This window comes from Pseudorasbora parva, chromosome 19, assembly GCF_024679245.1.
Source record: "Pseudorasbora parva isolate DD20220531a chromosome 19, ASM2467924v1, whole genome shotgun sequence".
Lineage (NCBI taxonomy): Eukaryota > Metazoa > Chordata > Actinopteri > Cypriniformes > Gobionidae > Pseudorasbora > Pseudorasbora parva.
In genome coordinates, this window is record NC_090190.1 from 44,384,022 (window position 1) to 44,406,390 (window position 22,369).

Consider the following 22,369-nt stretch of genomic DNA (forward strand, 5'->3'; position numbering starts at 1 on the left):
TGGTGAGTGTGTGTCAGTGACTCAGTGAGTGTGTGTCAGTGACCCGGTGAGTGTGTGTCAGTGACTCGGTTTGGTGAGTGTGTGTCAGTGACTCAGTGAGTGTGTGTCAGTGGCTTCGGTTTGGTGAGTGTGTGTCAGTGACACGGTTTGGTGAGTGTGTGTCAGTGACCCGGTGAGTTTGTCAGTGACTCGGTTTGGTGAGTGTGTGTCAGTGACCCGGTGAGTGTGTGTCAGTGACTCGGTTTGGTGAGTGTGTGTCAGTGACTCGGTTTGGTGAGTGTGTGTCAGTGACTCGGTTTGGTGAGTGTGTGTCAGTGACTCGGTTTGGTGAGTGTGTGTCAGTGATTCGGTTTGGTGAGTGTGTGTCAGTGACTCTGTGAGTGTGTGTCAGTGACTCGGTGAGTGTGAGTGTGTGTCAGTGACTCAGTTTGGTGAGTGTGTGTCAGTGACTCGGTTTGGTGAGTGTGTGTCAGTGACCCGGTGAGTTTGTCAGTGACTCGGTTTGGTGAGTGTATGTCAGTGACTCAGTTTGGTGAGTGTGTGTCAGTGACTCGGTTTGGTGAGTGTGTGTCAGTGACTCTGTGAGTGTGTGTCAGTGACTCGGTGAGTGTGAGTGTGTGTCAGTGACTCGGTGAGTGTGTGTCAGTGACTCGGTTTGGTGAGTGTGTGTCAGTGACTCTGTGAGTGTGTGTCAGTGACCCGGTGAGTTTGTCAGTGACTCGGTTTGGTGAGTGTGTGTCAGTGACTCTGTGAGTGTGTGTCAGTGACCCGGTGAGTTTGTCAGTGACTCGGTTTGGTGAGTGTGTGTCAGTGACTCTGTTCGGTGTGTGTGTGTGTGTGTGTGTTGCAGGCGGGGAGGTTCGCAGATCTGCCTCGGCTCGTTCAGCTGCTGCAGGATCCGCTCTCCGTAAGTCTCGGTTTGCTTGAATTACGCTTGAATTATCATCTTTAATGATCATATATTTTAATCTCTGTCTTTTTTCAGTCATCGTTAAAGGAAAGACAGATTTTTATCCTGAAGAAGATGGTGAAACGATACCAGCGCGGATTTGTATCCTTAAAGTTTCACGTGGAAGAGTTTGACCATCACTTTACACAGTTCAGAGTTCAGCACTGCAAAACATGCTCTTCTTACTTAGTATTTCTGTCTTGCTTCTAGTCAAAATATCTAAAAATTAAAGTAAAAATTACTGTCATGTTTTGGGGAAAAATAGCTCAAAATGAAGAGAGTTTTTGCTTAAAATAAGATAAATAATCTGCCAATGGGGTGAGAATAATAATCTTGTTTTCTGTTTGAATTAAGATTATTTTTCTCACCCCATTGGCAGATTATTTATCTTATTTTAAGCAAAAACTCTCTTCATTTTGAGTTATTTCCCCCAAAACAAGACAATTACTTTTGCTTGTCTAGTAAATACTTCTTGTTTTAGGAATTTTTAGATGTTTGGACTAGAAACAAGACAGAAATACTGAGTAAGAAGAGCGTTTTTTGCAGTGAGGCTGAACCTCATCAGATACGACACACACTCAGCTCTAAAGCAGCTCGACAGAACACTACAGAGTCATTATTCAGATCAATTCTGCACAAACTGTACATAGCATGGTTATTATTGATATTTAATAAGAATACACAGGTGGAAGCATGTGACGTGTAGTGTGTGTGGTGTAGAGTGTGTGTGTAATCTCTGAGGAGCCTGAAGTCTCACTCCACCAGAATCAGCATTTTCCAGCTTTAATTATAACTCCACAGGTTTCCATGATGTGAGGCTCGAGCTCTCGGTGGAATGATGTGATTATGTTGACAAACACTTTCCTTAAAATGGCCACGTCAAGCTTTTGAGGGATCTCGCTGACATCTGTAAGATTCTGAACCTTTGTGCTGAAAAAGTGACAGATCACCCAGAATATGCCAGAATCCTCTGTGATTTACTGCAGATATGCGGGTGAGACTCTCAGCCACAAGTCTTAATAACACTGTGATAGTCCATATTAACTAACCCATGCTTATGTCCTGAAGTCTTGATAACACTGAGAACTGAAGGCCATATGAACTAACTCATGCTTATGTCCTGAAGTCTTGATAACACTGAGAACTGAAGGCCATATGAACTAACTCATGCTTATGTCCTGAAGGCCTGATAACACTGAGAACTGAAGGCCATATGAACTAACCCATGCTTATGTCCTGAAGGCCTGATAACACTGAGAACTGAAGGCCATATGAACTAACCCATGCTTATGTCCTGAAGTCTTGATAACACTGAGAACTGAAGGCCATATGAACTAACTCGTGCTTATGTCCTGAAGTCTTGATAACACTGAGAACTGAAGGCCATATGAACTAACTCGTGCTTATGTCCTGAAGTCTTGATAACACTGAGAACTGAAGGCCATATGAACTAACTCGTGCTTATGTCCTGAAGTCTTGATAACACTGAGAACTGAAGGCCATATGAACTAACCCATGCTTATGTCCTGAAGTCTTGATAACACTGAGAACTGAAGGCCATATGAACTAACTCATGCTTATGTCCTGAAGTCTTGATAACACTGAGAACTGAAGGCCATATGAACTAACTCGTGCTTATGTCCTGAAGTCTTGATAACACTGAGAACTGAAGGCCATATGAACTAACCCATGCTTATGTCCTGAAGTCTTGATAACACTGAGAACTGAAGGCCATATGAACTAACTCATGCTTATGTCCTGAAGTCTTGATAACACTGAGAACTGAAGGCCATATGAACTAACTCATGCTTATGTCCTGAAGTCTTGATAACACTGAGAACTGAAGGCCATATGAACTAACTCGTGCTTATGTCCTGAAGTCTTGATAACACTGAGAACTGAAGCCCATATGAACTAACTCATGCTTATGTCCTGAAGTCTTGATAACACTGAGAACTGAAGGCCATATGAACTAACCCATGCTTATGTCCTGAAGTCTTGATAACACTGAGAACTGAAGGCCATATGAACTAACCCATGCTTATGTCCTGAAGTCTTGATAACACTGAGAACTGAAGGCCATATGAACTAACCCATGCTTATGTCCTGAAGTCTTGATAACACTGAGAACTGAAGGCCATATGAACTAACCCATGCTTATGTCCTGAAGTCTTGATAACACTGAGAACTGAAGGCCATATGAACTAACCCATGCTTATGTCCTGAAGTCTTGATAACACTGAGAACTGAAGGCCATATGAACTAACTCGTGCTTATGTCCTGAAGTCTTGATAACACTGAGAACTGAAGGCCATATGAACTAACCCATGCTTATGTCCTGAAGTCTTGATAACACTGAGAACTGAAGGCCATATGAACTAACCCATGCTTATGTCCTGAAGTCTTGATAACACTGAGAACTGAAGGCCATATGAACTAACTCATGCTTATGTCCTGAAGTCTTGATAACACTGAGAACTGAAGGCCATATGAACTAACTCATGCTTATGTCCTGAAGTCTTGATAACACTGAGAACTGAAGGCCATATGAACTAACTCGTGCTTATGTCCTGAAGTCTTGATAACACTGAGAACTGAAGGCCATATGAACTAACTCGTGCTTATGTCCTGAAGTCTTGATAACACTGAGAACTGAAGGCCATATGAACTAACTCATGCTTATGTCCTGAAGTCTTGATAACACTGAGAACTGAAGGCCATATGAACTAACTCATGCTTATGTCCTGAAGTCTTGATAACACTGAGAACTGAAGGCCATATGAACTAACTCATGCTTATGTCCTGAAGTCTTGATAACACTGAGAACTGAAGGCCATATGAACTAACCCATGCTTATGTCCTGAAGTCTTGATAACACTGAGAACTGAAGGCCATATGAACTAACCCATGCTTATGTCCTGAAGTCTTGATAACACTGAGAACTGAAGGCCATATGAACTAACTCATGCTTATGTCCTGAAGTCTTGATAACACTGAGAACTGAAGGCCATATGAATTAACCCATGCTTATGTCCTGAAGTCTTGATAACACTGAGAACTGAAGGCCATATGAACTAACCCATGCTTATGTCCTGAAGTCTTGATAACACTGAGAACTGAAGGCCATATGAACTAACCCATGCTTATGTCCTGAAGTCTTGATAACACTGAGAACTGAAGGCCATATGAACTAACTCATGCTTATGTCCTGAAGTCTTGATAACACTGAGAACTGAAGGCCATATGAACTAACCCATGCTTATGTCCTGAAGTCTTGATAACACTGAGAACTGAAGGCCATATGAACTAACCCATGCTTATGTCCTGAAGTCTTGATAACACTGAGAACTGAAGGCCATATGAACTAACTCATGCTTATGTCCTGAAGTCTTGATAACACTGAGAACTGAAGGCCATATGAACTAACCCATGCTTATGTCCTGAAGTCTTGATAACACTAAGAACTGAAGGCCATATGAACTAACCCATGCTTATGTCCTGAAGTCTTGATAACACTGAGAACTGAAGGCCATATGAACTAACTCATGCTTATGTCCTGAAGTCTTGATAACACTGAGAACTGAAGGCCATATGAACTAACTCGTGCTTATGTCCTGAAGTCTTGATAACACTGAGAACTGAAGGCCATATGAACTAACCCATGCTTATGTCCTGAAGGCCTGATAACACTGAGAACTGAAGGCCATATGAACTAACTCATGCTTATGTCCTGAAGTCTTGATAACACTGAGAACTGAAGGCCATATGAACTAACTCATGCTTATGTCCTGAAGTCTTGATAACACTGAGAACTGAAGGCCATATGAACTAACCCATGCTTATGTCCTGAAGTCTTGATAACACTGAGAACTGAAGGCCATATGAACTAACTCATGCTTATGTCCTGAAGTCTTGATAACACTGAGAACTGAAGGCCATATGAACTAACTCATGCTTATGTCCTGAAGTCTTGATAACACTGAGAACTGAAGGCCATATGAACTAACCCATGCTTATGTCCTGAAGGCCTGATAACACTGAGAACTGAAGGCCATATGAACTAACCCATGCTTATGTCCTGAAGTCTTGATAACACTGAGAACTGAAGGCCATATGAACTAACCCATGCTTATGTCCTGAAGTCTTGATAACACTGAGAACTGAAGGCCATATGAACTAACTCATGCTTATGTCCTGAAGGCCTGATAACACTGAGAACTGAAGGCCATATGAACTAACTCATGCTTATGTCCTGAAGTCTTGATAACACTGAGAACTGAAGGCCATATGAACTAACCCATGCTTATGTCCTGAAGTCTTGATAACACTGAGAACTGAAGGCCATATGAACTAACCCATGCTTATGTCCTGAAGTCTTGATAACACTGAGAACTGAAGGCCATATGAACTAACCCATGCTTATGTCCTGAAGTCTTGATAACACTGAGAACTGAAGGCCATATGAACTAACTCATGCTTATGTCCTGAAGTCTTGATAACACTGAGAACTGAAGGCCATATGAACTAACTCATGCTTATGTCCTGAAGTCTTGATAACACTGAGAACTGAAGGCCATATGAACTAACTCATGCTTATGTCCTGAAGTCTTGATAACACTGAGAACTGAAGACCATATGAACTAACTCATGCTTATGTCCTGAAGTCTTGATAACACTGAGAACTGAAGGCCATATGAACTAACCCATGCTTATGTCCTGAAGTCTTGATAACACTGAGAACTGAAGGCCATATGAACTAACCCATGCTTATGTCCTGAAGTCTTGATAACACTGAGAACTGAAGGCCATATGAACTAACTCATGCTTATGTCCTGAAGTCTTGATAACACTGAGAACTGAAGGCCATATGAACTAACTCATGCTTATGTCCTGAAGTCTTGATAACACTGAGAACTGAAGGCCATATGAACTAACTCATGCTTATGTCCTGAAGTCTTGATAACACTGAGAACTGAAGACCATATGAACTAACTCATGCTTATGTCCTGAAGGCCTGATAACACTGAGAACTGAAGGCCATATGAACTAACACATGCTTATGTCCTGAAGTCTTGATAACACTGAGAACTGAAGGCCATATGAACTAACCCATGCTTATGTCCTGAAGGCCTGATAACACTGAGAACTGAAGGCCATATGAACTAACACATGCTTATGTCCTGAAGTCTTGATAACACTGAGAACTGAAGGCCATATGAACTAACTCATGCTTATGTCCTGAAGTCTTGATAACACTGAGAACTGAAGGCCATATGAACTAACCCATGCTTATGTCCTGAAGTCTTGATAACACTGAGAACTGAAGGCCATATGAACTAACTCGTGCTTATGTCCTGAAGGCCTGATAACACTGAGAACTGAAGGCCATATGAACTAACCCATGCTTATGTCCTGAAGGCCTGATAACACTGAGAACTGAAGGCCATATGAACTAACCCATGCTTATGTCCTGAAGTCTTGATAACACTGAGAACTGAAGGCCATATGAACTAACCCATGCTTATGTCCTGAAGTCTTGATAACACTGAGAACTGAAGGCCATATGAACTAACCCATGCTTATGTCCTGAAGTCTTGATAACACTGAGAACTGAAGGCCATATGAACTAACTCATGCTTATGTCCTGAAGTCTTGATAACACTGAGAACTGAAGGCCATATGAACTAACCCATGCTTATGTCCTGAAGTCTTGATAACACTGAGAACTGAAGGCCATATGAACTAACTCATGCTTATGTCCTGAAGTCTTGATAACACTGAGAACTGAAGGCCATATGAACTAACTCTTGCTTATGTCCTGAAGTCTTGATAACACTGAGAACTGAAGGCCATATGAACTAACTCATGCTTATGTCCTGAAGTCTTGATAACACTGAGAACTGAAGGCCATATGAACTAACTCATGCTTATGTCCTGAAGGCCTGATAACACTGAGAACTGAAGGCCATATGAACTAACCCATGCTTATGTCCTGAAGTCTTGATAACACTGAGAACTGAAGGCCATATGAACTAACTCATGCTTATGTCCTGAAGTCTTGATAACACTGAGAACTGAAGGCCATATGAACTAACCCATGCTTATGTCCTGAAGTCTTGATAACACTGAGAACTGAAGGCCATATGAACTAACCCATGCTTATGTCCTGAAGTCTTGATAACACTGAGAACTGAAGGCCATATGAACTAACCCATGCTTATGTCCTGAAGTCTCCCCTTCCTGAAGGAGAAGCCGTCGGATGAGATGAAGTTCTGCGCTGTGGCCACAGACTGTGTGTCTCAGATGGGTGAGTTACAGCAAACTCCGCTTCAGAATAACCCCAGAATACCCCTAACCCTACCCCTAACCCTAACCCTAACCCTAACCCCACACCATGCATTATATATTTCACATACAGAAAACTAGAAGAATCGGTTGCTTGGTCACTTTTGCATTGTGATGTTCATTTCAGTTATTCCGTTAAAGCATTATGCAAATAATTTTGTATGTGATCAAAGCTGAATTTATCATCATTATTCAGTGTCACATGATCCTTCAGGACAGCTCAGGCTTTGACTGTAACCATGGTTCCCTGAGAAGTGTACTGACACTGCCTCATTAGTTCACTCCAGGGTGAAGCCCAAATCTAGGTTGTGAAACCTGCCAGATGTGTTCATCTGGGTCTGGAGAGCTGTTGAGGAGGTACTCAAGGTCTGAGAATCACACTCGGGTTGGCCAGAACTAGGCTACCATCAATAGATGGGCCACATCCTGACAGAATCTCCAAAACTATAGACCCTTTTACTGTTTGTATACAATGATGACGTAGCAACGTATGCGCGCGCATTTTGGCAACAAGCTGTGGCGAGAATCAGCAGCATGTCAAGCTACGTGAGCGGATTAAGCAACACAAACCGATAAAGTTATTTTAAAAAGTTGATTTTATCAAATGTTATTCGGCTACCAGATCCGTGTACTGTAGTGGAGTGGAGAGAAGATGTTGGCAGATATACAGTGGTCGGATATATATAGGGCAATTCCATGCAAAGGTCATCTTTACGATGAAAAAAAAAAGTTGGTGACACACAAACAGATTTGTTCTTAAAATGTTTACTTGGATCTATAATTTATTGTATGCAACCATTCTCATTGAATTGTTTAGGTATTTGTTGGTTTATTACACCATAAATAAAGTGTGTACCAATGCAAGAAGAGTTTTTAAAATATCAGTTTTTTAGTGTTATCAAGAAAAGGAAATATATAGACTCAATGTTTCAGCAAAAGTTTATTATTTGGCAATTTCCTGATTAACAAGGGGATGATTAAGCACTGTGTTCAATTAGCATGCTTTAACAGTAAAGTTCTATGAATTTATAAGCCTCTTATTAAATGTGTCGTTGAGTTCCAGGGCCATGTAACATCCATAACGTTTTAGAGGATAAGTTTATGCTACATATACAGTGTTGTTAAAAAAATGTCCAGCATTTCTGTGCAATGTTAACTTATATAAATGTATCATGTGATGAACATTTCATGCTCTTTTATTACTTGTAAACATTTTAATTTTGCGTTATGGATGTGACGTTACATATAAAGAAAATTCTAAAATCAAACCCACATGTGATATAAATGTGGTTTCCTGTCGCTGGCGGCATGGCAGTGATAAACATACTTCTCCTCTGTGTTTCAGTGAATTGTAACATTGCCTTAGGTTATTAGGCTATAAGTACAATCATAAGTAAATGTTAACAAAACAAATGGTCACTCTCTTTATGATGTGATAAATAAATTTGATTAAATTCGATGTATGTGTATATATTACATTATATATATATATATATATTAGGGCTGGGTATTGTTAGGAATTTCACAATTCGATTCGATATTGATTTATTAACTTCGATATTGATTGATTAATATGTAAATACACAAGTAATTAAGTACCTGAGTATATTTTTTAATAATGTGTGCAGCATTATCAATGTGTAAGAACAAATTGACCCCAGCATTTTTCCAAGCAGAATAAATTGTACAATATTTTACATGTGTTGAATACAAACCACACCTGTTACAAACAGGTGCTTTATTAACACCTATAAAGTGCATGTAACTGTAAGTAGAAAGTATTTTTCTTTCTTCCTATACATTCAAGTTATGAAAGAAATGTAAACAGAAGCACAAAATGTGCATATTCATAAAACAAAGTGGATTGATATTATAACATTAAAACATTACACAGATTCGAAAGCAATTAACTGTAAAGTGAAGTGAAGCTGTTGTCTGTCCACTTAAGCCATTCAAATGTATTGAGAGCGGTGGTTTGTTTTACAACTATTGAGAGTGCAGTGATCTACATGACTACGCGCGTTGCCATGATATGAAAGCATGTCGCCAACACGGCCAGTGTTGATTCTGTGGCGCAATAACACTGAACAACTGAGCAGCTGATCCAAAATGAGCCCAAACGTCGGCTTTTAACGTTAATCTTGGAACATACTTTGCAAGAACAAAGAAATTTGTTTGTTTTCTCGAGGTGGCAAGAACAAGAACAAAGTTCGTTCTGGCAGAAGTACATTCATACTTCACGAGAAAAGAAGGTGCCGATCATCTGCGTTTCTCCGCATTAACCACACCCACTTTAAATGTCTGACCAATCACGCAATAGTTCTTGGACAACCGCAAGAAAAAAGTTCTGCTCAGGCAATGTGTCGAGAACAAGCTGCGAGAACTCCCAAACAAGGGCTGAGAACAACATGATGTCATTTTGTTCTCGCAGCCCTGGGAGCGAGAACTTCTTTCTCTGTTTTTGCGGAGTATGTTGCAGCCTTTAGTGGTGCAGGCTTGAACGGAGTGCAGCTGCTGTTTTGGTAAAGCACGTCTTGTGTACAGCGCTGAACGCTCTCACTAGAGTGTTGCCCACAGCGCCGCCACTGGCCGGTGGGCTAAATAGATTCATAGGATTTGATGAATCGATATTGAATTGAGAAACAAATAATTGCAATGCATTGATGAATTGATATTTTTACCCAGCCCTAATATATATAATATATTAGTCATTTTATTGTCATGATATTTACATGTTGATTAAGACCCATCTTACCTGAGACAATGAAAGAATGGGCTATTTCAACTAAATCAGGTCAGGCTACTTCATATGAGTCATTGATATAACTAGATTATTATTAAATTAACATTTAGAGTAATTTTATGTGTCAACAAATGTGCCATGATGGTTTGTTCGTTGATTTTCACAGATTCTATGTGTATTTCAGACTCGTCACATCCATAACAGGGTTTTGTCACATCCATAACGTTGTTTTTTCTCATGATACACTTCATAAATTTTATTTACATTTTATACATTGATATTTTTATTTTCAAATAAGACCCCTTCATCATGTGGATAACAATATTTATACATTAGACTTAAAAGTTCACAGACTTTAAAGAAAATCGAACAGTACACTGAAAACACTGTCATTTCCTGTCACATCCATAACGCACAGCTATATTCCTTTTTTGAGGGGTCTTAAATATAATTTAGAAAATAATATTTTTGCTGTCAATTCCCCAGATAGGGTGCTCTGAGAATATGCATTGCCAATATAAATATTGTAAGAAATAGATTTTTACTGAGACATTTCAGCTGTCATTATGAGTTCAAATGTCACATCCATAACGCTGGAATTGCCCTATACGTATTTAGTCGAGAAACCGAGCGTGTCCACCCGAGACAAGCATATAAATCACTGATGCTTATGAATACGTCGTCTGTGGGTGTGTACAGAATGTCCAATACAGTTTTCTACATTTATTCTTATTCTTCACACAGACATACATGCATTTATCCTTTTCCTTACATTTTATGTTGTTATTGATTTGTATGTGTCGACACACTTCTGTTTAAAGTTTAATTTTGTAATGCTATAGTACTTTAATAGCAACCATGTTGCTTGCATACATTTCTCAGATGGTTATTTTGCAATTCAACTATTAATAAAATCATTACAAATGAAATTGTGATAATTGATATGATAATCTGGGGATGGGGGGTACATACACACCAGTGGCAGCCAATGTTGGGAGGTTTATTATAAATAATGTGTTTAAATTATTATAAAACAAGTGCAGTAAATGTTTTACAAATGAATTATTTTTTATGCGAGCATTTTTATGTCCTCGTTCCAATCAATGCATTATTCGCCTGCAACCACAGGTACCGCCGGTTCTTCTGAAACGGCCGTGATCCTGTCGGAATCCTATAAAACTGAAGCCCATTGGTGGAATAGCGATTAGTGCAACCGAAAATGCAACAGCCAGACATTTTGATGCTGGGAAACCGTTTTGATAAACTTTCGGTTACTTTTGCTCACATGTTAGAACCACTAGGGAACAACACCACTTCCGTTGCCAAAATGCGTGCGCAACTCTTTGATCACGTGGGCTGTAAAAGGGTCTATTGGGAGTAGAACAATGGTCGACCAAGAGTCGAATCATCTGTGTGTGTGTAAACCATAGACCGGAAAAACGGTATAAACGGGTTGGGAAGGGCAGGACACTAGTCAGCAGGAGGTTAAGACTATTTTTATTTTACTTTACACACGGCACACAGCCACCACTTTTAATAAAGTGATCAAAACTATACACTACACATTCGTAAATGAACCGTTCTCTCATAAGACCGCGATCGAAAGACAGAACATCACACAAATGTATAAAAGAACATTTTGATAAATAAACCTAAAAAAATACCTGCCTAGAGAGAAAAAGGACACTTTGAGTGCGTTTATATGCACGTTCTTAAGCGGATTGTGCCTGCGGGTCGCACACCGGACTGAAGCTCAGCGCCGTGTCTCAGGATCTCACACCAGGCAGACGTGAACATTACGCGCAGCGCACAAGCTCAGTTTTGAATCACTGCACGATGAGCGTATCTTGTAGCACAGGGTGAAATCAGTATATACATCCACGATTTGAGGGAAATATACATTTAATGGCCGCGGACAGGAGTCGAATGCCGCCGTCGGTGTGTATGTGTTCGAATTTTAAAGGTCGAATTTTGCCGCGACACGTCTTTATAACACTAATATTGAGCACACCCATGTTGCCAAAATGGTATAATCCTCGTTTCATAACACCCGCGAAGATTCGACCATGAGATCAGTGGTCGAATCCGGTCCTGCATATCGATGCATCGAATCTTCGACTATTAGGGGTCACCCCTAACTTTTACAATGACAATAATTTCAAAGCAGCTTCTCAGTGTTAAACAGGACAATACTGCAGCAGAATTAGATTGGGCTGTACAGTCGTTCTGGAGTAAACAGTGATGTTATCAGCTTATTTTAATTTATCAGAGAGAGACAATGTTGGCAGATCAGTATTATAGTTAAAATTTTAGTGTCCCCAACTGAGCAAGCCAAGCCAAGCCAAAGGCGACCAAAGGAACTAAAACTCCACCACACTAGAAGGGCTGGATACGAGAGGGAGAACCAGAGTGTGTGGTTTTCTGAGACTCAGATAGATCTACTTCCATCTGAACTCCCTCCATATGAGCGCCGCCTCCCCGGAGACTCCATTCCCCAGGCCTCGACAGCACGTCAGCTCTCTGGTTTAGATGCCCAAGGATGCCCCGCTTTGGGTAAAGTGATAGATTGAGTGTAAATGGCGTGTGATTACAGGTTATCTGATGAGGATCCCTCTGCCTGAGGTCCGACTGCAGATCTGCGCTTCGGTTATGGCCTTCTACAGCAGAGACACACGCACACACACACACCGTTCAGACGGTGAGTAGCTTGATTGAGCTCTTCAGTGTGAACACGTTCAGGTCTAGGGGTTTATCGTGTGTGTGTGTGTGTGTGTGTGTGTTTGTCAGGTGTTTGTCCCACACATGTGGACTTCCGAGGGCAGGTGGTGGAGCGCAGTGGTCTGGCTGAGACGCTCGTCATGTCTCTGGCCCTGATGGAGAACCAGCCTTCGGTCAAACTGCGCCTCCTTCAGACCCTGCAGATCCTGTCCAGGACATCAGGTGAGCCCACAGATCAACACCAACCCTAACCCTACACTGCAAAAAATGCTCTTCTTACTGAGTCATTTTGTCTTGTTTCTAGTCTAAATATCTAACAATTTTTAAATCAAGATGAATTTACTAGATGAGTAAAATGATATAAGATATTTTTCCTTGTTTTGTTGAAAATAAAATCTAAATGAAGAGAGTTTTTGCTTAAAACAAGCAAAATGATCTGCCAATGGGGTGAGAAAAATAATCTTATTTCTGATTGAAATCTTGTTTCCTGTTTCCGTCCCAAACAGAAATAAGATTATTTTTCTCACCCCATTGGCAGATCATTTTGCTTGTTTTAAGCAAAAACTCTCTTCATTTAGATATATTTACCCAGAAAACAAGAAAAAATGTCTAACCCTAATTTTGCTTATCTAGTAAATGGATCTTGATTTAAGAATTATTTGATATTTATACTGGGAACAAGAAAAAATAAATAAGCAGTGTAACCCTATCCCTAACCCAGATCAACCCTAAACCAGATCAACCCTAACCCAGATCAACCCTAAACCAGATCAACCCTAACCCAGATCAACCCTAAACCAGATCAACCCTAAACCAGATCAACCCTAACCCAGATCAACCCTAAACCAGATCAACCCTAACCCAGATCAACCCTAACCCAGATCAACCCTAAACCAGATCAACCCTAACCCAGATCAACCCTAAACCAGATCAACCCTAACCCAGATCAACCCTAAACCAGATCAACCCTAAACCAGATCAACCCTAACCCAGATCAACCCTAAACCAGATCAACCCTAAACCAGATCAACCCTAACCCAGATCAACCCTAAACCAGATCAACCCCAACCCAGATCAACCCTAACCCAGATCAACCCTAAACCAGATCAACACTAACCCAGATCAACCCTAAACCAGATCAACCCTAAACCAGATCAACCCTAACCCAGATCAACCCTAAACCAGATCAACCCTAAACCAGATCAACCCTAAACCAGATCAACCCTAACCCAGATCAACCCTAAACCAGATCAACCCTAAACCAGATCAACCCTAAACCAGATCAACCCTAACCCAGATCAACCCTAAACCAGATCAACCCTAAACCAGATCAACCCTAACCCTGATCAACCCTAAACCAGATCAACCCTAACCCAGATCAACCCTAAACCAGATCAACCCTAAACCAGATCAACCCTAAACCAGATCAACCCTAACCCAGATCAACCCTAAACCAGATCAACCCTAACCCTGATCAACCCTAACCCTGATCAACCCTAACCCAGATCAACCCTAACCCAGACCAACCCTAAGCCAGATCAACCCTAACCCAGATCAACCCTAACCCTGATCAACACATACCCAGATCAACCCTAACCCTGATCAACCCTAACCCTGATCAACACATACCCAGATCAACACTAACCCAGATCATCCCTAACCCTGATCAACCCTAACCCTGATCAACACATACCCAGATCAACCCTAAACCAGATCAACCCTAACCCGGATCAACACTAACCCAGATCAACACTAACCCAGATCAACACTAACCCGGATCAACACATACCCAGATCAACACTAACCCAGATCAACACTAACCCAGATCAACCCTAACCCTGATCAACACTAACCCAGATCAACCCTAACCCAGATCAACCCTAACCCAGATCAACCCTAACCCAGATCAACCCTAAACCAGATCAACCCTAAACCAGATCAACCCTAACCCAGATCAACCCTAACCCAGATCATCCCTAACCCAGATCAACACTAACCCAGATCAACCCTAACCCAGATCAACCCTAAACCAGATCAACCCTAACCCTGATCAACCCTAACCCAGACCAACCCTAACCCAGATCAACACTAACCCAGATCAACCCTAACCCAGATCAACACTAACCCAGATCAACCCTAACCCAGATCATCCCTAACCCAGACCAACCCTAACCCAGACCAACCCTAAACCAGATCAACACTAACCCAGATCAACCCTAACCCAGATCAACCCTAACCCTGATCAACACATACCCAGATCAACCCTAACCCAGATCAACCCTAACCCAGATCAACACTAACCCAGATCATCCCTAACCCAGATCAACCCTAACCCAGACCAACCCTAACCCAGATCAACACTAACCCAGATCAACACTAACCCAGATCAACTCTAACCCAGATCAACCCTAAACCAGATCAACACTAACCCTGATCAACACATACCCAGATCAACCCTAACCCAGATCAACACTAACCCAGATCAACCCTAACCCAGATCAACCCTAAGCCAGATCAACCCTAACCCAGATCAACCCTAACTCAGATCATCCCTAACCCAGATCAACACTAACCCAGATCAACCCTAAACCAGATCAACCCTAACCCAGATCAACACTAACCCAGATCAACCCTAACCCAGATCAACCCTAAACCAGATCAACCCTAACCCAGATCAACCCTAACCCAGATCATCCCTAACCCAGATCAACACTAACCCAGATCATCCCTAACCCTGATCAACCCTAACCCAGATCAACACTAACCCAGACCATCCCTAACCCGGATCAACACTAACCCAGATCAACACTTACCCAGATCATCCCTAACCCAGATCAACCCTAACCCAGATCAACACTTACCCAGATCATCCCTAACCCTGATCAACCCTAACCCAGATCAACACTAACCCAGATCATCCCTAACCCGTATCAACACTAACCCAGATCATCCCTAACCCGGATCAACACTAACCCAGATCATCCCTAACCCGGATCAACACTAACCCAGATCAACACTAACCCTGATCAACCCTAACCCAGATCAACACTAACCCAGATCAACCCTAACCCAGATCAACACTAACCCAGATCATCCCTAACCCGGATCAACACTAACCCAGATCATCCCTAACCCGGATCAACCCTAACCCTATCCCTAACCCAGGCTGACTCCGGAGCTCTGCTCTGAATGTGCTTGTGTTGACAGAGGTGAACTGCGGTTTGATGCTGAGAGCTCAGGCTGCACAGAAGATCTGCTTCCACATGAGTGAGCGTGATCCGTCCGGACAGGTTCTGTTCCGCTGCTCAGAGATCCTGTGGAACCTTCTGGAGAACGGCTCGAGGGGAGAAGTGGCGGCTCAGCTCAGCCACAGCGACTGCATCGCGTGAGTCCTCATACTGGGCCGGAGGAGCTGAGCATGAACCTGTTTAATGTTAATGATCACGTTATTTTTGATGAGCATCTGCTTACATGCGATCGCTTGTCTCTTCTGTACGGCAGATCTCTGAAGGAAGCGTTCCTCCATCAGCTTCTCCACGGCTTCCGGCATTACGACCGGCAGCTGAGGAACGACCTGCTGGTGCTGCTGACCCTGATCGCATCTGACCCAACCGCGCCTCTGATCGTGAGTCCGCCGTCCTCTCCGCCCTAATCTCAGCTCCGCTCGCTCGTCTTCATGAGCTCTCTGTGTGTGTTTCAGGAGAGCGGGCTCCTCAAGCAGCTCATGCCGTTCGTCACCTTCCCGGAGCGTAAGTATCTGTGTTAAAAGTGTTCGTTACCCTCGAGACATCGAGCCTAAGTATCTGTGTTATAAGTGTTGGTTCATCTGGAGACCTCGACTGAAGCTCTGTGAACACCTGTTTCTCAGTGAAGAGCCATAACCCTGTGGTGCGAAACCTCAAGCTGTCCTTCAGCCATGAGGACTTTGAGATGAAGAAGCTGCTGCTGAATGTGATCGTTGTCCTGTCCAGAGATCTGGCTGCGCTGCAGGTGAGACGCTCGCTCGCTCCGCATCCGCCAGACCCAAATTACTTTCCTTTTTCTCAGAGATAGATTGCTCTTCACAATACTCTTCTCCAAACAATGGAAACATTGTGACTGTGAAAAACGTTATTTGTGTGTGTGTGTGTGTGTGTGTGTGTGATTCAGCTGTTGAAGGAGGGCCGTGTGATGCTGGGCCTGATGCTCCTGATTAAGCCACGGTCCTCCGAGGCCGAGAGCGGCCGGCGCAGTTGGTCCTCTAGCCAGCAGGAGGAGCTGCAGCTTCAGGCTCTGGCTGCTCTGAGTGCTCTGGCTCCGCTGATGCTGGACGACTACATGACCTGTCAGGCCAACACCTGCCTGCTGCTGCTGCTGGACTGGTGCCTTCAGGACGGTATTACAATAATATTAATATTATAATAATATTTAGGAATATTACTCTTCTTCAGTTTCAGTCATTCAGTATTACAGTTGCTGAGTGATGAACAATGTTTACAGTCAATTCTAGAAAGGCTAGTCAGACTAATCACACTGCAAAAAATGCTCTTCTTACTTAGTACCATTCTCTTGTTTATAGTCTAAATATCTAACAATTCTTAAATCAAGATGCATTTACTAGATCAGTAAAATGTCATCAGATATGAGTGAGTTTTTGCTCATGTCAATCTTGAGTACCTATAGAGTAGTATTGCATCCTTCATATCTCTGAAAAGTCTTTCGTTTTATTATATTTGTAAAAGAAATATGGGCTGTACCGAGTCTTTCCGGAAAAAACCGAGCGCCTGGAAGCGTATCATGTGGGCGGAGCTAAAGAATGCGCAAAGCGGTGACGTCCTCAAGCGTGAAGAAACCCATCGCTATCTCAGCTAACGTTAATAGATATGATCCAGAATCTAATTCGGAGGCTGAAATAGAAACAGCAACAGCAGGACGTCCGTCTCTGTGGTATGGACTGTATTTAGAGGCCTGTCAACATGACATGATTCGGTTTATGGACTATTGTATGCGACCAAACCTTAGTAGCAAGCAAAACGGTTTTGCACGTCAGACTAGTGTAACGTTATAAGTTACATAGAACAGCAATGGAGTCCGTTAGCGCATCTGAATGACGAAGCACACGATCGTGTCGTTTACTGATGTTTACATACGCGACGATAAGCAACAGCACAGACATCTGAAGCAGTGTTACTTACCGGCTGCTTCCAAAGCAGGACCGAACCTTTATCGCTGGGGCGGCTCCGTCAAACACACTTCTTGGAGTGTGGAGATCCACTTTGCGATGCGACTGAAGCATTTCTGCGTTCAAATCGGTTCAAATGCAGCGCTGCCTTCCCGGAATGCTGTGCTGAAGCGTTGAAGTCGCTTAATGTCAAAGTGGAGGAATGAAGTGGAGCGCGGCGCGAACTATAACCGACATTAGTGTTCACGGACGGCTGGATCTGCAGCAGAGAGAGTGTTTACGGCCGTGCATTTCCTCTTTCTCCCTCTAGTGACGCGCGCGCGCCCCACCCTACCGGGAGAAGAGCCCGTACGGCCCATACAAGGACCTTCCGCTCTATTAACGTCAAGTAGACCCATACTCGAAAAAAACTCTCTGAAACTTGTGAGAAACCGGAAGGAGTATTTTTGACACAGAAATACTCCATCAAACGTCCAACATTAGTTTTTGAAACTTTGACTATGTTTAGGATGGGAATCCAAGTCTATAACAGTGGAAAGCTCAGTGTGCAGGAAACAGCATTTCACCGCCCCTTTAAAACAAGCAAAATGATCTGCCAATGGGGTGAGAAAATCTTTTTTCTGTTTGGGACGGAAACAGGAAACAAGATTTCAATCAAAACCAAGAATATTTTTCTCACCCCGTGTGCAGATAATTTTAAGCAAAAACCCACTTTGATTTTATTTTCAACAAAACAAGAAAAAATATCATGTCATTTTACTTATCTAGTAAAGGCATCTTGATTTAAGAATTGTTAGAAATTTACAAAATTACTAAGTAAGAGCTTTTTTTGCAGGGCATAGGAAAGATTAGTGCAGATGTTTAATGTCAAACTTTTTATTTTATTATCGATGCTTATCAAACACTTAACATTAAACGTAGCTATACTGAAATATCAGTATAATCGTTTAAGTTAGGGTTAGTTGTTCAAAGTAAGCAAGCAAGTAAATGCAAACAAATGACCATATAATATTTTAAATTTGTGTAAACTCACCCTACGGAAGATGCTTGCATATTAATTTACATTATTGTACCTGACAGGCTCAAACTGCTCAGCGATGTAAATGTACTCTATTATCGTTCTATGATCAGACTCCTTCAGTGGGCGGGGTCACAGTTTCCATGGCAGCGGTGGGCGGGGCGGGAAGAAGGCTCAGATGAGGTACTGTGTGCGTGTGCTCCGATCCGTGATTACTGTGGACCTCGAGCCAATCCGGCAGGACCTCTGCGATCAGGGGGCGATCGGACAGCTCTTGGGTGAGTGTGTGTGTGTGTGGCTGTATCACAGAGCTCACCGCAGAAATACTGGAGATTAACTGTGTGTGTGTGTGTGTGTTGAGGGGTGCTGCGGTGGTTCACAGGGACACCGGAGGACGAGGATGCCGTCTCTCTGGAGATTCAGATCGACTCTCAGTTCATTCTGTCTGTGCTCTGTGAGGGAGACGTGCACAGGAAGGTGAGACTCATCACGCTTATATCACACATGATGGAGAAGAACACGCTTATATCACGTAGATGATATGATGTAGAACACTTGTGTCTCACTGTCATCTGTGTGTCCAGGAGCTGTTTGGCACTGACGGTGTGGAGATGCTGCTGCAGTATCTGAGTCTGGACACTGCTCTGATCTTCAGCGGCTTGGGTCACAATAAACTGCTGCTGTCCACCGTTGACTGCGTTTGGTGAGACTTCTATCTGACTCTGATAGCGACTCTTCCCCTGAACATGTCTAGTGAAGATCTCAGACTCCTCTGTCCGAACATGTCTAGTGAAGATCTCAGACTCCTCTGTCCGAACATGTCTAGTGAAGATCTCAGACTCCTCTGTCCATACATGAGGTGGGAAGATCTCAGACTCCCCTGTCCGAACATGTCTAGTGAAGATCTCAGACTCCTCTGTCCATACATGAGGTGGGAAGATCTCAGACTCCCCTGTCCATACATGAGGTGGGAAGATCTCAGACTCCCCTGTCCGAACATGAGGTGGGAAAATATCAGACTCCCCTGTCCATACATGAGGAGGGAAGATCTCAGACTCCCCTCTCCTGAACATGAGGAGGGAAGATCTCAGACTCCCCTCTCCTGAACATGAGGAGGGAAGAGCTCAGACTCCCCTGTCCTTACATGAGGAGGGAAGATCTCAGACTCCCCTGTCTGAACATGAGAAGGGAAAATCTCAGACTCCCCTGTCTGAACATGAGAAGGGAAAATCTCAGACTCCCCTCTCCTGAACATGAGAAGGGAAGATCTCAGACTCCCCTGTCTGAACATGAGAAGGGAAGATCTCAGACTCCCCTGTCTGAACATGAGGAGGGAAGATCTCGGACTCCCCTGTCCTTACATGTGGAGGGAAGATCTCAGACTCCCCTGTCCTTACATGTGGAGGGAAGATCTCAGACTCCCCTGTCCATACATGTGGAGGGAAGATCTCAGACTCGCCTGTCCTTACATGAGGAGGGAAGATCTCAGACTCCCCTGTCCATACATGTGGAGGGAAGATCTCAGACTCCCCTGTCCTTACATGTGGAGGGAAGATCTCAGACTCCCCTGTCCTTACATGTGGAGGGAAGATCTCAGACTCCCCTGTCCTTACATGTGGAGGGAAGATCTCAGACTCCCTGTCCTTACATGTGGAGGGAAGATCTCAGACTCCCCTGTCCTTACATGTGGAGGGAAGATCTCAGATTCCCTGTCCATACATGTGGAGGGAAGATCTCAGACTCCCCTGTCCTTACATGTGGAGGGAAGATCTCAGACTCCCCTGTCCTTACATGTGGAGGGAAGATCTCAGATTCCCTGTCTGAACATGAGGAGGGAAGATCTGAGACTCCCCTGTCTGAACATGAGGAGGGAAGATCTGAGACTCCCCTGTCTGAACATGAGGAGGGATGATCTCAGACTCCCCTGTCTGAACATGAGGAGGGAAGATCTGAGACTCCCCTGTCTGAACATGAGGAGGGATGATCTCAGACTCCCCTGTCCATACATGAGGAGGGAAGATCTCAGACTCCCCTGTCCTTACATGAGGAGGGTAGATCTCAGACTCCCCTGTCCGTACATGAGGAGGGAAGATCTCAGACTCCCCTGTCCATACATGAGGAGGGAAGATCTCAGACTCCCCTGTCCGTACATGAGGAGGGAAGATCTCAGACTCCCCTGTCCGTACATGAGGAGGGAAGATCTCAGACTCCCCTGTCCATACATGAGGAGGGAAGATCTCAGACTCCCCTGTCCATACATGAGGAGGGAAGATCTCAGACTCCCCTGTCCGTACATGAGGAGGGAAGATCTCAGACTCCCCTGTCCATACATGAGGAGGGAAGATCTCAGACTCCCCTGTCCGTACATGAGGAGGGAAGATCTCAGACTCCCCTGTCCGTACATGAGGAGGGAAGATCTCAGACTCCCCTGTCCATACATGAGGAGGGAAGATCTCAGACTCCCCTGTCCTTACAAGAGGAGGGAATATCTCAGACTCCCCTGTCCGTACATGAGGAGGGAAGATCTCAGACTCCCCTGTCCTTACAAGAGGAGGGAAGATCTCAGACTCCCCTGTCCTTACATGAGGAGGGAAGATCTCAGACTCCCCTGTCCATACATGAGGAGGGAAGATCTCAGACTCCCCTGTCCTTACATGAGGAGGGAAGATCTCAGACTCCCCTGTCCATACATGAGGAGGGAAGAGCTCAGACTCCCCTGTCCTTACATGAGGAGGGAAGATCTCAGACTCCCCTGTCCATACATGAGGAGGGAAGATCTCAGACTCCCCTGTCCATACATGAGGAGGGAAGATCTCAGACTCCCCTGTCCATACATGAGGAGGGATGATCTCAGACTCCCCTGTCCATACATGAGGAGGGAAGATCTCAGACTCCCCTGTCCATACATGAGGAGGGAAGATCTCAGACTCCCCTGTCCATACATGAGGAGGGAAGATCTCAGACTCCCCTGTCCATACATGAGGAGGGAAGATCTCAGACTCCCCTGTCCTTACATGAGGAGGGAAGATCTCAGACTCCCCTGTCCTTACATGAGGAGGGAAGATCTCAGACTCCCCTGTCCATACATGAGGAGGGAAGATCTCAGACTCCCCTGTCCATACATGAGGAGGGAAGATCTCAGACTCCCCTGTCCATACATGAGGAGGGAAGATCTCAGACTCCCCTGTCCTTACATGAGGAGGGAAGATCTCAGACTCCCCTGTCCTTACATGAGGAGGGAAGATCTCAGACTCCCCTGTCCTTACATGAGGAGGGAAGATCTCAGACTCCCCTGTCCTTACATGAGGAGGGATGATCTCAGACTCCCCTGTCCATACATGAGGAGGGAAGATCTCAGACTCCCCTGTCTGAACATGAGGAGGGAAGATCTCAGACTCCCCTGTCTGAACATGAGGAGGGATGATCTCAGACTCC

At 43.7% G+C, this 22,369-nt stretch overlaps 1 protein-coding gene across 1 annotated transcript in view; it reads left to right on the forward strand.

Annotated features, from left to right (window-relative positions):
* Positions 1-22,369, forward strand: part of LOC137047618 (cilia- and flagella-associated protein 69-like) — a 30,254-nt gene that overhangs the window by 1,896 nt on the left and 5,989 nt on the right. The window contains exons 2-15 of the mRNA XM_067425408.1: positions 851-907; positions 986-1,051; positions 1,834-1,943; positions 7,180-7,256; positions 12,631-12,735; positions 12,825-12,977; positions 15,963-16,140; positions 16,257-16,380; positions 16,456-16,504; positions 16,624-16,745; positions 16,905-17,130; positions 19,048-19,212; positions 19,296-19,411; positions 19,519-19,637. Of these exons, the coding sequence (XP_067281509.1) occupies positions 851-907; positions 986-1,051; positions 1,834-1,943; positions 7,180-7,256; positions 12,631-12,735; positions 12,825-12,977; positions 15,963-16,140; positions 16,257-16,380; positions 16,456-16,504; positions 16,624-16,745; positions 16,905-17,130; positions 19,048-19,212; positions 19,296-19,411; positions 19,519-19,637 (1,667 nt within the window). The remainder of the gene's footprint in view (positions 1-850; positions 908-985; positions 1,052-1,833; positions 1,944-7,179; positions 7,257-12,630; positions 12,736-12,824; positions 12,978-15,962; positions 16,141-16,256; positions 16,381-16,455; positions 16,505-16,623; positions 16,746-16,904; positions 17,131-19,047; positions 19,213-19,295; positions 19,412-19,518; positions 19,638-22,369) is intronic.